Source organism: Ailuropoda melanoleuca, chromosome 8 (assembly GCF_002007445.2).
Source record: "Ailuropoda melanoleuca isolate Jingjing chromosome 8, ASM200744v2, whole genome shotgun sequence".
Taxonomy (NCBI): domain Eukaryota; kingdom Metazoa; phylum Chordata; class Mammalia; order Carnivora; family Ursidae; genus Ailuropoda; species Ailuropoda melanoleuca.
In genome coordinates, this window is record NC_048225.1 from 92750946 (window position 1) to 92765835 (window position 14890).

The 14890-nt window shown below is 36.8% G+C and overlaps 1 protein-coding gene across 4 annotated transcripts in view; it reads left to right on the forward strand.

Moving 5' to 3' along the window:
- INTS7 (integrator complex subunit 7) overlaps positions 1–14890 on the forward strand; it is an 89266-nt gene that overhangs the window by 35436 nt on the left and 38940 nt on the right. For all 4 annotated transcript variants that reach the window (XM_034666893.1, XM_002917180.4, XM_011222263.3 and 1 more), the window contains one exon: positions 12487–12604. In XM_034666893.1, the coding sequence (XP_034522784.1) occupies positions 12487–12604 (118 nt within the window). The remainder of the gene's footprint in view (positions 1–12486; positions 12605–14890) is intronic.

The following is a 14890-nucleotide window of genomic DNA, read 5'->3' on the forward strand; positions in this document are numbered from 1 at the left end:
ATCTTTAAAAAAAAAAAGAAGTTGGCACTTGAGCAGAGACCTAAAGGAAGGACCACCAACTTCGTGAGCCTCTGAAAGAAGAGCATTACCAGCAGAGAGAACAGCAAGAAAGGCCTGAAGTGAGAGCGTTCGTGAGTGTGAGGTCACCGTGACTATCAGTAGGGGGAGCTGAGTCGGAGATGCTGTCGGATGGATGGAGTGGGTTGCAGATCATTTAGGGCCTGTGAGTCCTTTCTAAGGACTTTAGCACAGGCCATTAGTATTTCTTAATGGAAATATATTTGACGTATAACACTGTGTACAGCCTGTTGATATGATACACTTATATATTGTAATATGATTGCCATTGTAGTGATAATTAGTACCCCATCACATTGCGTAATTATCATTTCTTAATTTTAATGGTTGGAATAATTGAGTTCTGGAGTCTTAGCAAGTTTGATAATTATCATACAATATTGTCCATATTCACTATACATTAGCTCTCTAGGACTTACTGTTTGTAAGTTTGTACCCTTAAACAACATCTGTCTTATCCCCTCACCCCACGTCAGATAGAGAAAGACATATACTGTATGATATCACTTACTTGTGGAATCTGAAAAGGCCAAACTTATGAAAACAAAGAATAAAATGGTGGTTACCAGGGTTGGGGGCTGGGGGCCAGAGGACATTAGCGTACTTGTTCTAAAAGAGTCTCTCTGACTTAGATGTACTGAGACTAGATTGTAGGGACATAAGGGCAGAAGTAGGGAAAAACATTTAGGAGGTGACTATAAATACTCCAATTAGAAAATACTATGGTTATCTGAACCCGGGGAGCAGTGGAGATAGCAGGGAGAAGTGGTAATATTCTGGATATATTTTAAAGGGAAAGCTGACAGATTTACTGGCAAATTATTCATAGAGTATAAGAGAAAGAAAGGATGATTCAGGGTTTTTGGCTTCAACAAATTTACTTGGAATGGGTAAGACTCTGGGAGGCTTATTTCTTGAAGATCAGGAGTTCAGTTCTGACCAAATAAAGTTTACAGTGTCAGACATCCAAGTGGAGGTGGCAAGGAGTTGGAGTTAAATGAGCAGATCTAGATGAAGTTGTACATACGAGAGCCATCAGTTCGTAGATGATATTTCAAGTCATGAGACTGGATGAGTCACCTAGGTAGAGAGAGAATAAATGAGAAGATTCAGGGAATGATGAAATGAGAAATAACCAGCAAAACAGCCTGATAAGCAGCAGCCAGTGAGGTAGGAGATAAGTCCAGAGAGTTTTCTAGGAAGATGGCTGCAGTCCGTTGTGTGAGATACCTCACTGTGTTCGTATTCTCCAAGACAGGTGGACTGGTAACTTGCCTTTGCATTTAGCAAAATGAAGTCACTGATGACCTGCACGAGAGCAATTTTACTGGAGTGCAAGACTGATTGGAAAAACAGGAGAGATATCAGAGACAGTAAATGTGGAAAGTGTTTTTAAAGGAGTTCTGCTTTACAACATAAGTCAGTCAGAGAAAAACAAATATCATATGATTTCACTCGTGTGGAATTTAAGAAACAAAACAAAGGATCATATGGGAGGGAAAAGGGAGAGGCAAACCAAGAAACACTATTAACTATAAAGAACAAACTGATGGGGACACCCAGGTGGCTCAGCCAGTTAAGCATCTGCCTTTGGCTCAGGTCATGATCTCAGGGTCCTGGGATCGAGTCCCAAGTCAGGCTCCCTGCTAAGCAGGGATGCTGCTTCTCCCTCTTCCTCTGCCTCCCATGACTTGTGCTCACTCAGTCTCTTCTCTCTCTTTCTCTCTCACAAATAAATAAATAAAATCTTTGAAAGGAAAAAAAGAACTGATGGTTACCAGGGAGTAGGTAGGGGTGGGTGGGGGTGGGTTGAATAGGTGATGGGGATTAAGGAGGGCGCTTGCTGTGATGAGAGCACCGGATGACATATGGAAGTGTTGAATCACTAAATTGTACACCTGAAACTAATGTTGCACTATATGTTAACTAACTGAAATTTAAATAAAAACTACTAAATAAATAAATAATAAAGGAGTTCTGCTTTAAAGAGCAAAGAATTGAGATTGTACTGCTAAAGTATATGTTGTCTGTTTGCTTTTTGTTTTTATCATGAGAGGAATTTAAAGAAACATAGAAATGCCATTAGACTAGGGAAATAGAGGACTGTCAGATAGTTAAGATACTTGAGTGAAGCGGAGTATATACATATTGTGTCTGGCATATACATAAAAATGCTTTTTTAAGAGTAGCTCTAATTAAAGGTAACATTATTCCACAGTTTTCCTTCTTGTATACTTTGGTGGATTGTAGGGTTGGGGTTGTGCTGTCTTAATAAAATGAATTGGGAGCTTTCTCTTCCTATGCTCTGAAATGGTGAATAGCTATGATAGCTAAAGATACTGCTTAAAAGATGTTATAAGTCCATCTGAACCTGGAACTTTCTCCAGGGATAATATTTTGAGAGTATTTCCAATTGCTTACATGGATGTCGCCCTATCAAGTTTTCTACCTCTTCTTGAACCAGTTTTGATAATAGCTTCCATTTAATTGGCTTCTCAGATTCATTAGTAACAATATAGAGAAACTTTACAATTTTTGGTATTGTTGTGTTTGAAATTTTATCTTTATTTTTATTTTTTTCTTACTGTTTGTGAGTATATCCCCCTTTTCTTAATTAGACTTTGCAGAAGCATGGCTTTCTTATCTTTTTTAAGTGCTTGGAACACTAACTTTTATTCTTGTTTAATAATGAAAGTACTTAAAGCTATTAATTTCCCCCTTAGTGCAGATTGCCTACTTTCCATAAATTATGTCTTCTAGTGCTCTCGTTGCCCTTAACTTGAAATGCATTTTTTAAAAATATTGTATTTATTTATTTGAGAGAGACAGAGATAGTGAGAGAGAGCACAAGAGGGAAGGAGGGGGAGAAGCATACTCCCCGCTGACCAGGGAGCCTGATGCAATGCCGGGCTCCATCCCAGGACCCTGGGATTATGACTTGAGCCGAAGGCAGATGCTTAACCAACTAAGCCACCCAGGTGTCTCTGAACTGCATTTTTAAAAGTCAGGTTTATTGTGGTATAACTTATTTACAGAAACCTTTCTAGGTATACTGGTCAGTGAGTTCTAATAAATGTCTGTAGTTGTGTAACCACCACCACAAATGAGATATAGGACATTTTCCTCACCTCACTTTTGGGGCGAGGAAAATGTCCTGTATTCCTTCAGGCTCCTCTGTAGTCAGTCCTTTCCCCAGCCCCTAACAACCACCAATCTGATTTCTGTTCCTGTAATTTTGCCTTTCTAGAATATAAATGAAATCATACAGTATGTAGCCTTTTGGGTCTGACTTCCTTTACTTCGAGTAGTTCTTTGATGTTTATCCATGTTGTTGCATTAGCAGTAATTCATTCCTTTTTATTGCTAAGTAGTATCTTAGTGTATGGACATGCCACAGTTTGTTTATTCATTCACAAGTTCATGGAAACATTTCTTGGGTCAGTACCTAGGAGCTGAATTGCTGTGTTGTATGATAAATATATTATTAAGTTTGAAAGACAAAACTCTTTTCCATAATGACTGTACCATTTTACATACTCACCAGCCATGTACAAGAGTTCTAGTTCTCCGACTTTGCTAGCATTTTCTATTATATGACATCATAATTTTAGCCTTTTTAATAGGTGTATCGTGATATTTCACCATGGTTTCAATTTGCATTTCCCTAATGACTAATGATATTGAGTGTCTTACAGGCTTGTCATCTGTATCTCATTGGTGAAGTGCTTATTCTAATCTTTTATGCATTTTTTTTGGTTGTCTTCTAGTTACTGAGTTCTTTATATATTCTGGATATAAATACTTTATTGGCTGTGTGTTTTGCAGGTATTTCCTACTAGTAAGTGCCTTTACTACAGTATCTTCTGGAGAGTGAATTTTTCTTTTTTTTTTTTTACTTTGATGAATTTAGTGGGTTTCTTTTTTCCTCTTTTAGGGTGTGTTTTTTGTGTTTTACATAGGACATCTTTACTGAACCCAAGGTCACAAAATTTTGCCACGTCTTTTCTTCTAGAAGTTTTATGGTTGTGGTTTTATATTCAACTCTGTGTGATTCATTTTGAGTTGACTGTTTCATATAGTACAAGGTAGGAATTGAGGTGTATTTAGATAGCCAGTTGCGCCAGCACCATTTGTTGAAAAGACTGTCCTTTCTTCCTAGAATTACATTAGCATATTTGTTGAAAATCATTCGACCATATCTATATAAGTCTGTTTCTGAGTTCTGTTGTTTCTTTGATCTAGGTGTCTCTCCTTAAGTGAATAGCACGCTTCTTTTTTTTTTTTTTTTAAGTAATTTCTACACCCAGCGTGGGCCTCCAGCTCACAACCCCGAGATCAAGAGTCATGTGCTCTGACTGAGCCAGCCAGGTGCCCCAGTAGCACACTATCTTGATAACTGTAGCTTTGTAGTAAGTCTTGGAATCAGTTAGTGTGAGTCCTCTACCTTTGTATCTATCAAAATTACTTTGGATGTTCTAGGTCTTTTGCCTTTTCATACAAAGTTTAGAATCAGTTTGTCAGCTTCTCCAAAAAACTTGCTAGCAGTTTGATTGGTATTTGTATCTATAGATCAATTTGGAAAGAATTGACATCCTAATAGTACTGAGTTTTCTGATCCATGAACATGGTATATCTCTCCATTTATTTAGGTCTTCCCAGTTTCTCATCAGCAGTTTTTAGTGTTCAGCGTACAGCTCTTGTACACATTCTGTTAGGTTTATTCCTAAGTATTTAATGGTTGTTAGCAGTATTATAAATGATTGGGTTTTTTTTTTAATTTACAGGAGAGCAATTTTGATTTCTTTGACCCTGAAATTAATTTTTTTTCTTCTTTATTCATATACTTTTCCCAGTTTTATTGAGATGTAATTGAGACACATCAGTGTATAAGTCTAAGGAATACAGCATAATGGTTTGATTTACATTTGTTGTGAAATGACTGCTGCAGTGGACTTAGTTAGCTTCTATCATCTCATATAGATACAATAAAAACAAAAACATTTTTCTTATGATGAGAACTGTTATGATTTTACTCTTAACTTTCCTGTACATCACACGGCAGTGTTAACTATAGACACCGTGTTGTACTTTACATCCCTAGTACTTATTTATTTTGTAACTCGAAATTTCTATTTTTGAAGTGATTAGTTTTTTGTATTTGTGGAATTTTTGTTGTTGCCAACCTTTTGTTATTAATTTCTAATTTTAAAGTTTCTTTGTGGCCCAGTATAGATCACTTCTTATAAATGCAGTTGACCCTTGAACAACATGTATTTGAACTGCGTGGGTCCACTTATACATGAATTTTTTAAAAATAAATACAGTACAATACGGCAAATGTATTTTCCTTATGATTTTCTTAGTAACACTTTCCTTTCTCTGGCTTAATTTATTGTAAGTATGTTATACATATAACCTATGAAATACGTGTTAACCAACTGTTTATGTTTAACCAGTAAGGCTTCCAGTCAGCAGTAGGCTATTAGTAATTAAATTTGGGGGGAGTCCGAAATTATATATGGATTTTTGACTGTGCAGGGAGACAGCAACCCAAACCCTGGGTAGTTCAGGTGAACCATAGTTCAAAGGTTCAGCTATAGTTTGGAGGATTTGAAAAGAAGGTATATTTTCTATATAATTATATCAGGTATGTTATAAGTAATATATGTAGATAAATATATAGTCTATAATGTGTTACATATTATGTGTTTGTATTTTGTTATATTGATATTGTGTATTACTAATATCATTTCAGTATAAAGCTATGTTGAATCTACTTTATTGATGATAGTACTCAAGTGTACGATCTTAAATTAGTTTTTTTCTCTTTTTGATCTGTGAGGTTTTGGGATTTATTAGTATTTCACACCAATTTGTGTCTAGCTGTTTTAATTTAAAAATCTTAATGCTCTCTGGTTACACAAATAGAATTCTTACTAATACGAAGGAATCCTCTCCTGTTTTAAGCTTTTTGCCTCAGATTCTTGTGTGTCATTGACATTGCTACTAGTTTATTTTTGTTTGCATGTATTTATTAGGTCTGCCAATTTTATTATCCTTAATCTTTTTCTGTCATTTAGGTTTCATCCTTTATAAATAGCATCCAATTAGATTTACCTCCTTAGACTTAATCTAATCTAATCTAAGACATAACTTATTTGCATTTATTAATATTCCTGAGGGTTTTTACTTACTTCCTCCATCTTACTTTATGATGTTTTTATACATTCTTTTTCTTTCTTCCATTCCTTCCCTTTGTTACCTTGATTGTTTTCTTTATTCTTTTATTCTCTAGTGAATTAAAAAGATTTTTACATACTAATTAAACTTTTTTTTTTTTTTTACTTTATCTTTCTCTATACTCAGTGTATATTAGTCTAAGAGCCTGTGTATCTCTGTTAAGAATGAAAAGTGTGGTCTTTGAAATGTCACAAATGTTAGTAGGTCTGAATTCTCTTCTTCTGCCCTTCACTCCCCTCTCCCCCTGTGTCTTACTAAAATAATCTGCAATTTAATGATCAGTTGTCTTCTTTTTTTATGCTATGCAGTGGTTTCTTCATTTGTAATAAATTTTCTCATAATACATGCACTGAACTTCACAGCCACATTAACAGTGACTTAAATGTTAAATGTTTTGTTGATTTCACAGCTTACTATAAGTGTTTCTTCATTCAACCACATCTTCTCTTGAGTTTTTTATTCTTATTTATCGTTCCTGTAACTTTTTTCTTTGGTTAATTCTAATTGAAAAAAAAATATTTTTTAATATTTGTCTCTCTCACAAAGAATTTTTTCGTGTGCCTGAAACCTGAGCGTATTGATTTTATCTAAATAGATGTGGTCAAATAATCGTTACTTCAGAGCCTAGATATATTTTTGAAAACATTGAAATAGAGCAGAGGAAAACAGTGCTAATGATAAAACCTTTACAAGATAATGGTGTGTTGATTTCAAATTTGAATTTGACTCCCAATTACCAAGAGTAATTCTTTTTCTTCTAAGGTTTCCTCCTTTTCCTCTTCCTTCCTTCCTTCCTCTCATCCCATCTTACCCACCACCGATTGATTTTTGAGTGTTGGTATTTCAAGAGCAATTGTGTCTTTTTCATTGCTACTTTTACTGGTATGTTGGTAGGTATTATATTTTCCACATGGAATCATACATTCCAAGTTTAAAGGAAATACTTTCATTCTGAATGTTAAAAACCCAAAATGAAGGCCTAATAAAGTATATTATTATTAAAGTAGTTAAAAACAGAATAACTTCATAGGAACAAAAATATTTTCTCATGTGTTTATAGTTTTGTTTGGATTTTTTTTTATACCTTACTAACATAAGCATCCATTTTAGTTGGTGTTAATTTGTATTAATACTTTATTATAGTCTTCTCTGAAGAAGTTGATTTATACAACCTGTCTGTTACAAAGTGAAAGATTATCTGTTTTGTATATTTTCAAAGACATAATTTTATTTTTGGCTTTATATCTCCTGAGAGCTCTGTTTTGTACCTTACCTAATACTAGGAGGAATGACAAGTTAAGCCTGAGAATTAGTTTCTTTAATCATCTTTTTCTTTGTGGGTTAGTACAATGGAAACAGAAAACTTAGAGGGGTTACGTCTCTGACAGAGTACTTTTAAACATAACATTTTTCTGTGCCTTAAAGATTATAAGCTTTTTGCTGTGCTCTTCTGGAACACATCCCTGGTGGCCAGTGCCATTCTAGGGTAGAGGAGAAGCCCCTATTTAGGAACTGACCCAGAAAACTAATTCAGGACAGAGCTTCAGTTGAGCAGTGAGGTAAGCCAGCCTAGAGAGAGAAATTCAGACCAAATAGTCAGTGAAGAAAACCATGGTAGTGAGTGAGAAAGGGGGCTGTGTTTGAAGAGTTAGATTTTTCCTTTTTGTCAATATGAAAAATGGACCTGGTAAGACTGTTTTGTAATAGGTCATGTCCTTGGAACAGAAACAAGCCGGATTTCATCGTTGAAATAGGATTGACATGCCATCTCTGGGGAAATTTGTGATGTGTTCTGTTGAGCTGATTTGAATTAACGAACCTTGAAATCAGTGTGTATTGACTGAGGGCATTTTAGATACCCAATACTGTGCTGAGTGACAGAAATCGGAAGATAACATGGTAAATAATTTTATCAAAAATTTTTCTAACACTTTTTCTCAATTTTTTAAATGGTAAAATTCCTTTTACTTTTTAAAAATTATTAATACTGTTATCATAAATGTCTTGCACATGCCTTCTCGATTGTCCCAAAAGGTTAAATGTCTCTTAATACACAGAGCACTCTATAAGACATCATTTTGAATACTTATAAATACAAGACAGAGTCCTTAACTTCTGGAGCTATTGGGCTGAGGATTTTATTCCTAAATATAAGCTAATTAACAGCATAACGCAGGACAATTTAGGCAGTAAGACATAGGTGAATGGAAACGGCTTAAATATTTGAATAAACAGAAAAGTCTATGGTATTAAACACAATCACTTTTTTAAAAACTGCTTTCTTTTGCACTTCAAAAACAGCATCTTTGTCTGCTTTTATTTCTTCATCCTTCACTCTTTCTTTAATACACTTGCGTTTGGATCTGTTTCCCTATCCCTTTTTCTTATTCACTTCAGATGTCACCGTTCTTAATGCTAAATCCGGAGGCTTGTCTGCCTTTGTCATCTTTCCTTTTAGTGTATTTGGCACTGTCAGCCTTATCCATTCTCTTGGCTTCTTTGCACTGAACTGTCCTCACTCATTTTTCCCACTGTTGGAACTGTATCCTCTCTGGATTCTTCACTGCCACTTTTCTTCAGAATTGCGTCTTTGAGTTGCGTCTAGGTGCTTCCTTCTGTTCATTCTCTGCCATTCTGATGGCGTCCCCTCACGTTGGTGTGGGCATTCTCCACCAATCTAGTCCTTCTCCCTGAGCTTCTGAACTGCTCTTCAGCATAGTAGCTTGTAGGGCTTGCAAAGTTCTTTGACTCTCAGGAGCTTTTTATTACTACAGACAATAAATGTCACCCCCACTTTTGTTTTATTTTAAAATTATTTTTATGCCAATATGTTCATGTATCAGAATTCAAAAGCTGCTAAAGGGCATATATCATAAAGTATTTCCACTACTCTTCTGCCTTCCACTCCTTTGCGGAGTGGCAACCGATGTCTAATTTCTTATATTTTTTTTCCTAAGATGTTTTATGTGAAAACAATTCTACAGGGTGCCTGGGTGGCTTAGTCAGTTAAGCATCCAGCTTGTGATTTGGGCTCAGATCATGATCTCCTGGGTCATGTGCTTGAGCCATGTCAGGCTCTGCACTCAGCGGGGAGTCTGCTTAAGGTTCTCTTCCCTCTGCCCCTCCCTCGACTCACATACATTCTCTCTCTGTCAAATCTTAAAAAAAAAAAGAAAAGAAAACAATTCTGTATAAATCTTTACCCCCATTTTACAGACAAATAAGTTGAGACTCAGGTTTCAGTAATTGGCTCAGATCACAGAGATGGTAAGTGGCAGAGCCAGAATTCTGATGCAAGTCTTCCAGTTAAAAATCTGTTACGTGTCAGATTCCAAATGCCTGGTAGATTTTCCTCTTGGATTTCATATCTCTTCCTATTTCTGTCCTTCCTCTGAAATTAGCTTATCTCCCTAAACTCTCAGTCTTCATCAGGTTTGAAATTTTGTAATAATTATTGAAGGCTTCTTGTTGATTCCCGCATATGTCATCAGTTTCAGAACGCCTCTCATATTCACCCTCTATTCTCCATTCTGACCCTCAAGCTGTAGTTCAAGTCGTCGTCCATCACCACCTGCCTGGATTACTGCCCTAGGCTGTAGGTTGGCTCCTTAGCCCTCATCTGTTTATCATTGCTAGAATAATCCCTAATGCTTTCCACAGCATTATTCCTCTCCAGTGGCTTCCTTTTTCCTTTCGAATTAAGCTTAAATTGCTCTGCCTGACTTTCAGGGCCATCTTTAATCTGGCCTAATCTTCCCTAGTCAGTGTTTTTCTCTCTTAGCCTTCATCCCTTTTGGACATATCTCCTGTTAGGCCACAAATCAATATTCCATACTCTGGCCTAACCACCACACTTCTTGTGCGCTTCATCTCCATCACTGTCTTCCCTTCCATTACCAGAAACTTAATTCGTCTTTCAAGTCCATTTCCATTCCTGCCGTGATCATTTGCTGCTGCTGCTGCTGTTTTTATTATTAACTAGGGTTTTCTTTCAGTTGAAAAAATACACATGCACATGATAAAAAAATTCAGAGTTCAAGGTGCATAATGAGTGAAAACAAGTCTGTCTTATAAGTCATCTCTTCTCTCAGCTCTCCCCTGCAGAGGTGGTCAGTGTTACTAGTTTCTTATGTATCCTTCTGAATTTTGTCATCCATATACAAGCATGTGTATGTCCCATTTTTTTCTGTATGAAAATGAAAATAGAGTATATGCATGTTCTGAACCTTTTATCATTTAACAGTACATCTTGGGGGAACATCTCGTTCTGCTTCATTTAGATCTGCTTCATTCTTACACCAGCTGTGTGGTACTCCCTTTGTGTTTCCATTCCCACCGATGGACATTAGAGTTGTTTGCAGTACTTTGACTGTTACAATTTACATTGCTACATTGACTAGTTTGTTAAAAAACAAAAAAACACCATTGTGAGCATACATTTCTAAAAGAGGAGTTCTTGGGTCCAGTGATACATACAATTAAAGTTTTTATATTTAATGCCAACTACCCACTAATGAGGTTTACGCCATTTTACCTTTCTATTGCCAGTGTGAGAGCAACTGTTGCCCCACACTGTTTTCAGTAGTACATCTTATTAAACTTTAATCTTGTCCAATCTGGTGAAAAAAAACTCCTATTTTAAACTTTTCCAATCATGAGTGAGATTTAACATCTTATTTTTAAAAGGCATTTGTATAAATTTTATCTGTGAACTCATTTTTCTGTTGGGTTGTTTGCCTATTTATTAGTAAGAACTTTTTATATATTAAGGTAATTGGACCTTGATTGACCTTACATGATATGAATATTTTTCCCAAATTTGGGTATTATCTTTTTACTTTTCTTTTCCCATGTTAACCCTTAGTACTTTTTACAGTTTTGGTTTTTATTTGCCATAAAAAAGAAACAAGGGTGTAGTTTTATTTTACCCAAATGACTGGCCAATTGTCCTTGAGTTATTATTGAAAATTCCCCCTGATTTGAAATGCCATTAGCATATATTAAATTCTGTGTATTTGAATCCCTTTCTGGGACCAGTTCTCTCTCATTGATTTCTCTGTCCATGAGTAGGAAAAACTTCCTTGACTTGCACAGGTTTATTATACATTTTATATTTGGTGGGGTTTGTTTTGTCCCTCATTGTACTTCGTCAGAATTTTTCTGGATATATTTTGATTTTGATTTTTCCATTTGATCTTTAGAAACAGATTATGTATACCTCTCCACTCCCAAGATTTTGTTGACATTTTTATCTGGGACATAATAACTCTATTGTTTAACCCTTTCAGAAATTTTATTTTTGATTTTTCCCCTTGTGTTTAAGTCTTGCTGTTTTCTGAACCTTTGTCTTTGTGGGAGAATGGGAATTAGTTTAATTTAGTGGGGCAGTCATGTGACCATTTATATGACATGTCCTAAGAGTAGATGTGCAGGATGAGGCAAGAGTCACCGTAGTACGAGCACGTATCCATAGTTGATGTTACTGAAAGAAACACGATCATCTTGATTCTGATAATTCTTGAGACCACATTAGTCAGGAGTAGAGTGGATGATCCGAAATGGAGGAAGATAGCACATTCCCTTACATACAAGATAGGCTGCCATGCTCTGTTATTTTTTTGTTTAAATATACATGTATGAACTAATATTTTTATCTCTCCATGAAGCAAAGTATAGTGGAGGTTCTGCTTGTATGGACTGAATAGTACATAATTTCCAGTGGCCTTACAAAAATCAGTCATGATGACCTTTTTTTTTTTAATAGACTTTATTCTTCAGAATAGGTGTAGATTTACAGAAAAATGGAAGAGATGGTACAGAGGGTTGCTGCACACCCCACACCAAGTTTCCCCTATTGTTGGTCTTTGACATTAGTGCAGCACATTTGTTAAAATTAATAAACATCATTATTATTAACCAAAGTTATCCTTTGTTCTGGTTGCTTTAGTTTTTACTTAAGGTCCTTTTTTGGTTCCAGGATCCTATCTAGGAAACTGCATTATATTTCGCTAACATGTGTCCTGATATTCCTCTTGGCTCTGGCAGTTTGCCTAAAGTGTATTATCATGGGCAAAAAGATGGAATTTTTCTAAAAGCTAGAACATTTAAAACAAGTAAACAGTTTTAAGATATTTCAACTTCTGTGTTCCCTTTTCTTCTGTATTCCAGGCACTCTGTGAATGTGCCCTCCAGACTCCTTATGACAGCCTGAAACTCGGGATGTTATCTGTCCTTTCCACACTGTCAGGGACCATTGCCATCAAACATTACTTCAGCATAGCTTCAGGTAAGGAGAAGAAAGGAGAGGACATATGGATAATGTGCTGGTCCCTTTTCTCATTTTGATGGTTCAGGTTGTTTCTTCTGTAAAGCCTTAGAATCCAGAACGGTTTCAGTCTGGTACTCTGTTATATGCCAGTGACTTATCTGAAAATGATTTCTTCACTAATGCCTGTGGTCATAACATTTTGCAGCCTTGATCATAATTCAAGGGTATTGTTTTTTCTAGATTTGCCCTGTTTTGAATCATGTGTACATGAAAGAATATTTTTGAGGATACTTAACGTAGCTCATTTACTTTTGTATGTCTCTGAGTCAAAGTGCCCTTTGGATTTAAGTACATTTCAAAGGCCAGATGGTGGTGAGTTTTAAAAGCAAACGTCATATGCCTTCTTTTAGGTATATGTTATCCCTCTGGAAAATGATTAAAATAAAACTTCACCCCAGTTCAATAACGCTTTCCTAGTTGCCTGTTGCAGGTGGTTTAACTTCAAAATGCCTTGACTAATGCCTGGCGAGGAGCTTGCTCACCTAACAGACACGGCTAAAGTGTTTTGTTTTGTTTTAATGTAGGTTTTGTGGGATCTATATTGCTTCCTGTTCAGTCCATTAATTTGAAGTGAATTCGTTAAAGACCTGAAATGTCCCTTTGTCCTTTTTATGGCTTCACAGCCTGTGAACTTACTGGGTAAAGGGAACTCCTTGCCATATATATAAGTCTTGACAGGAGGGTGAAAATACCTGGTACTCTGTTTGCCAGGCCTCCCTGCCAGCTAGGGTGCACCCATGTGGCCTGGCCTTAGCTGACCATGTCATACCACAGGCTGAATTGGGAGCCAGTAACAATCAGAAGTAGGGAAGTGGGAGAATCTGTTCCAGTGCTGCAGCAGTGACCGTGGCCACACCATTTCCAGAGTCTCCTGTAGCAGAGGGCATTTGCTCTGTCACGGTACCTTTGGCAGCAGTGTAAGCCGTGACAGCGAGGAATCTGTGGATGGTGGTAATATTGTCACTGAACTAATTCTGTGCATGGTTTGGGCTGTCATCTTGGTTGGTTGCTAGCCTGGCCTTTTTCCTGTCTGTTTTCTGAACTTAGTTTTCTAGCCTTTCCACTCATTCTGTGAGGTATTTCTATGTCAGTTATCTACTGCTTTGCGATAAATCACCTCAAAACTTAGTGGCTTAAGGGACAACTGGGTGGCTCAGTCGTTTAAGCATCTGTCCTCAGCTCGGGTCATGATCCCAGGGTCCTGAGATCGAGCCCCACATCGGGCTCCCTGCTCAGCAGGCAGCCTGCTTCTCCCTCTGCCTGCTGCTCCCCCTGCTTGTGCTCGCGCGCTCTCTCTGACAAATAAATAAATTAAATATTTTTTTAAAAACTTAGTGGCTTAAAACCATCACCATTGTATTTGCTCTGATTCTGCATATCAGCAGTTTTGACTGACCTCAGCTGGGTGGTTCTCCCAATCTCATGTGGGCTTTTACTCATAAAACTGCAGTCATCTGGAACCTTGACCATTCTGGATGGTCTAAGGGGGCCTCATTCACCAGCTGGAGGTTGAAAGGCTTTCTCCTCCATGTGACTCAGCAGGCTAACTTTGTCTGGTTTGCGTCATGTTCTCAGGGTTCTAGCAGCAGCCAAAAGAAGGCAAGCCACCAGCACGTAAGCACTTCTTAGTCTTTTGCTTGCATGTTTGTTAGTGTCTCAATAGCCAGAGCAAGTCACATGGCCAAGCCCAGATAAGTGGGGAAATAAACACCTCTTGAGGCAAGGAATTAGAAAATTGCATTGCAGAGGGGCATGCCTACAAGGGATGAGATATATTATCACAGTCCTTTTTATCAACAATCTGTCATATACCCACTGTACTTTCAAGAAGTTCTTTTCCTGCATAAATCAGCTAGTCTCAGTTTCTCAGCTTATAGTTAATATCCTTGACAGACATCCTACTTTAAAAGAGCTGTAAGAGTATTAATTGTATCTTATAATTTATAAGTGCCTTCCCATAGAAGGTCTCATTGCTTCTGTACAAGTAGCCTTTCAAGTGAGGCACATAGAAAGGAGTTTATAAGTGTTAAAATTGAGGCTTACAAAGTTTCAGTGATACGTCCAAAGTCACATACTTAGGAAGTACCTTAGTCTAGGCCTGAACTGAGAGGTTCTGACCCACGCACAGTTATTTTTAGACTAAACAGACCTAGAAGCAAAATGACTTTCTTTTTCTTTACTTTTTAATTCCAAAGTCATTTGTAAGCCTTTGTCAGGTTATAATATTCAAGCATTTCTTGAGCT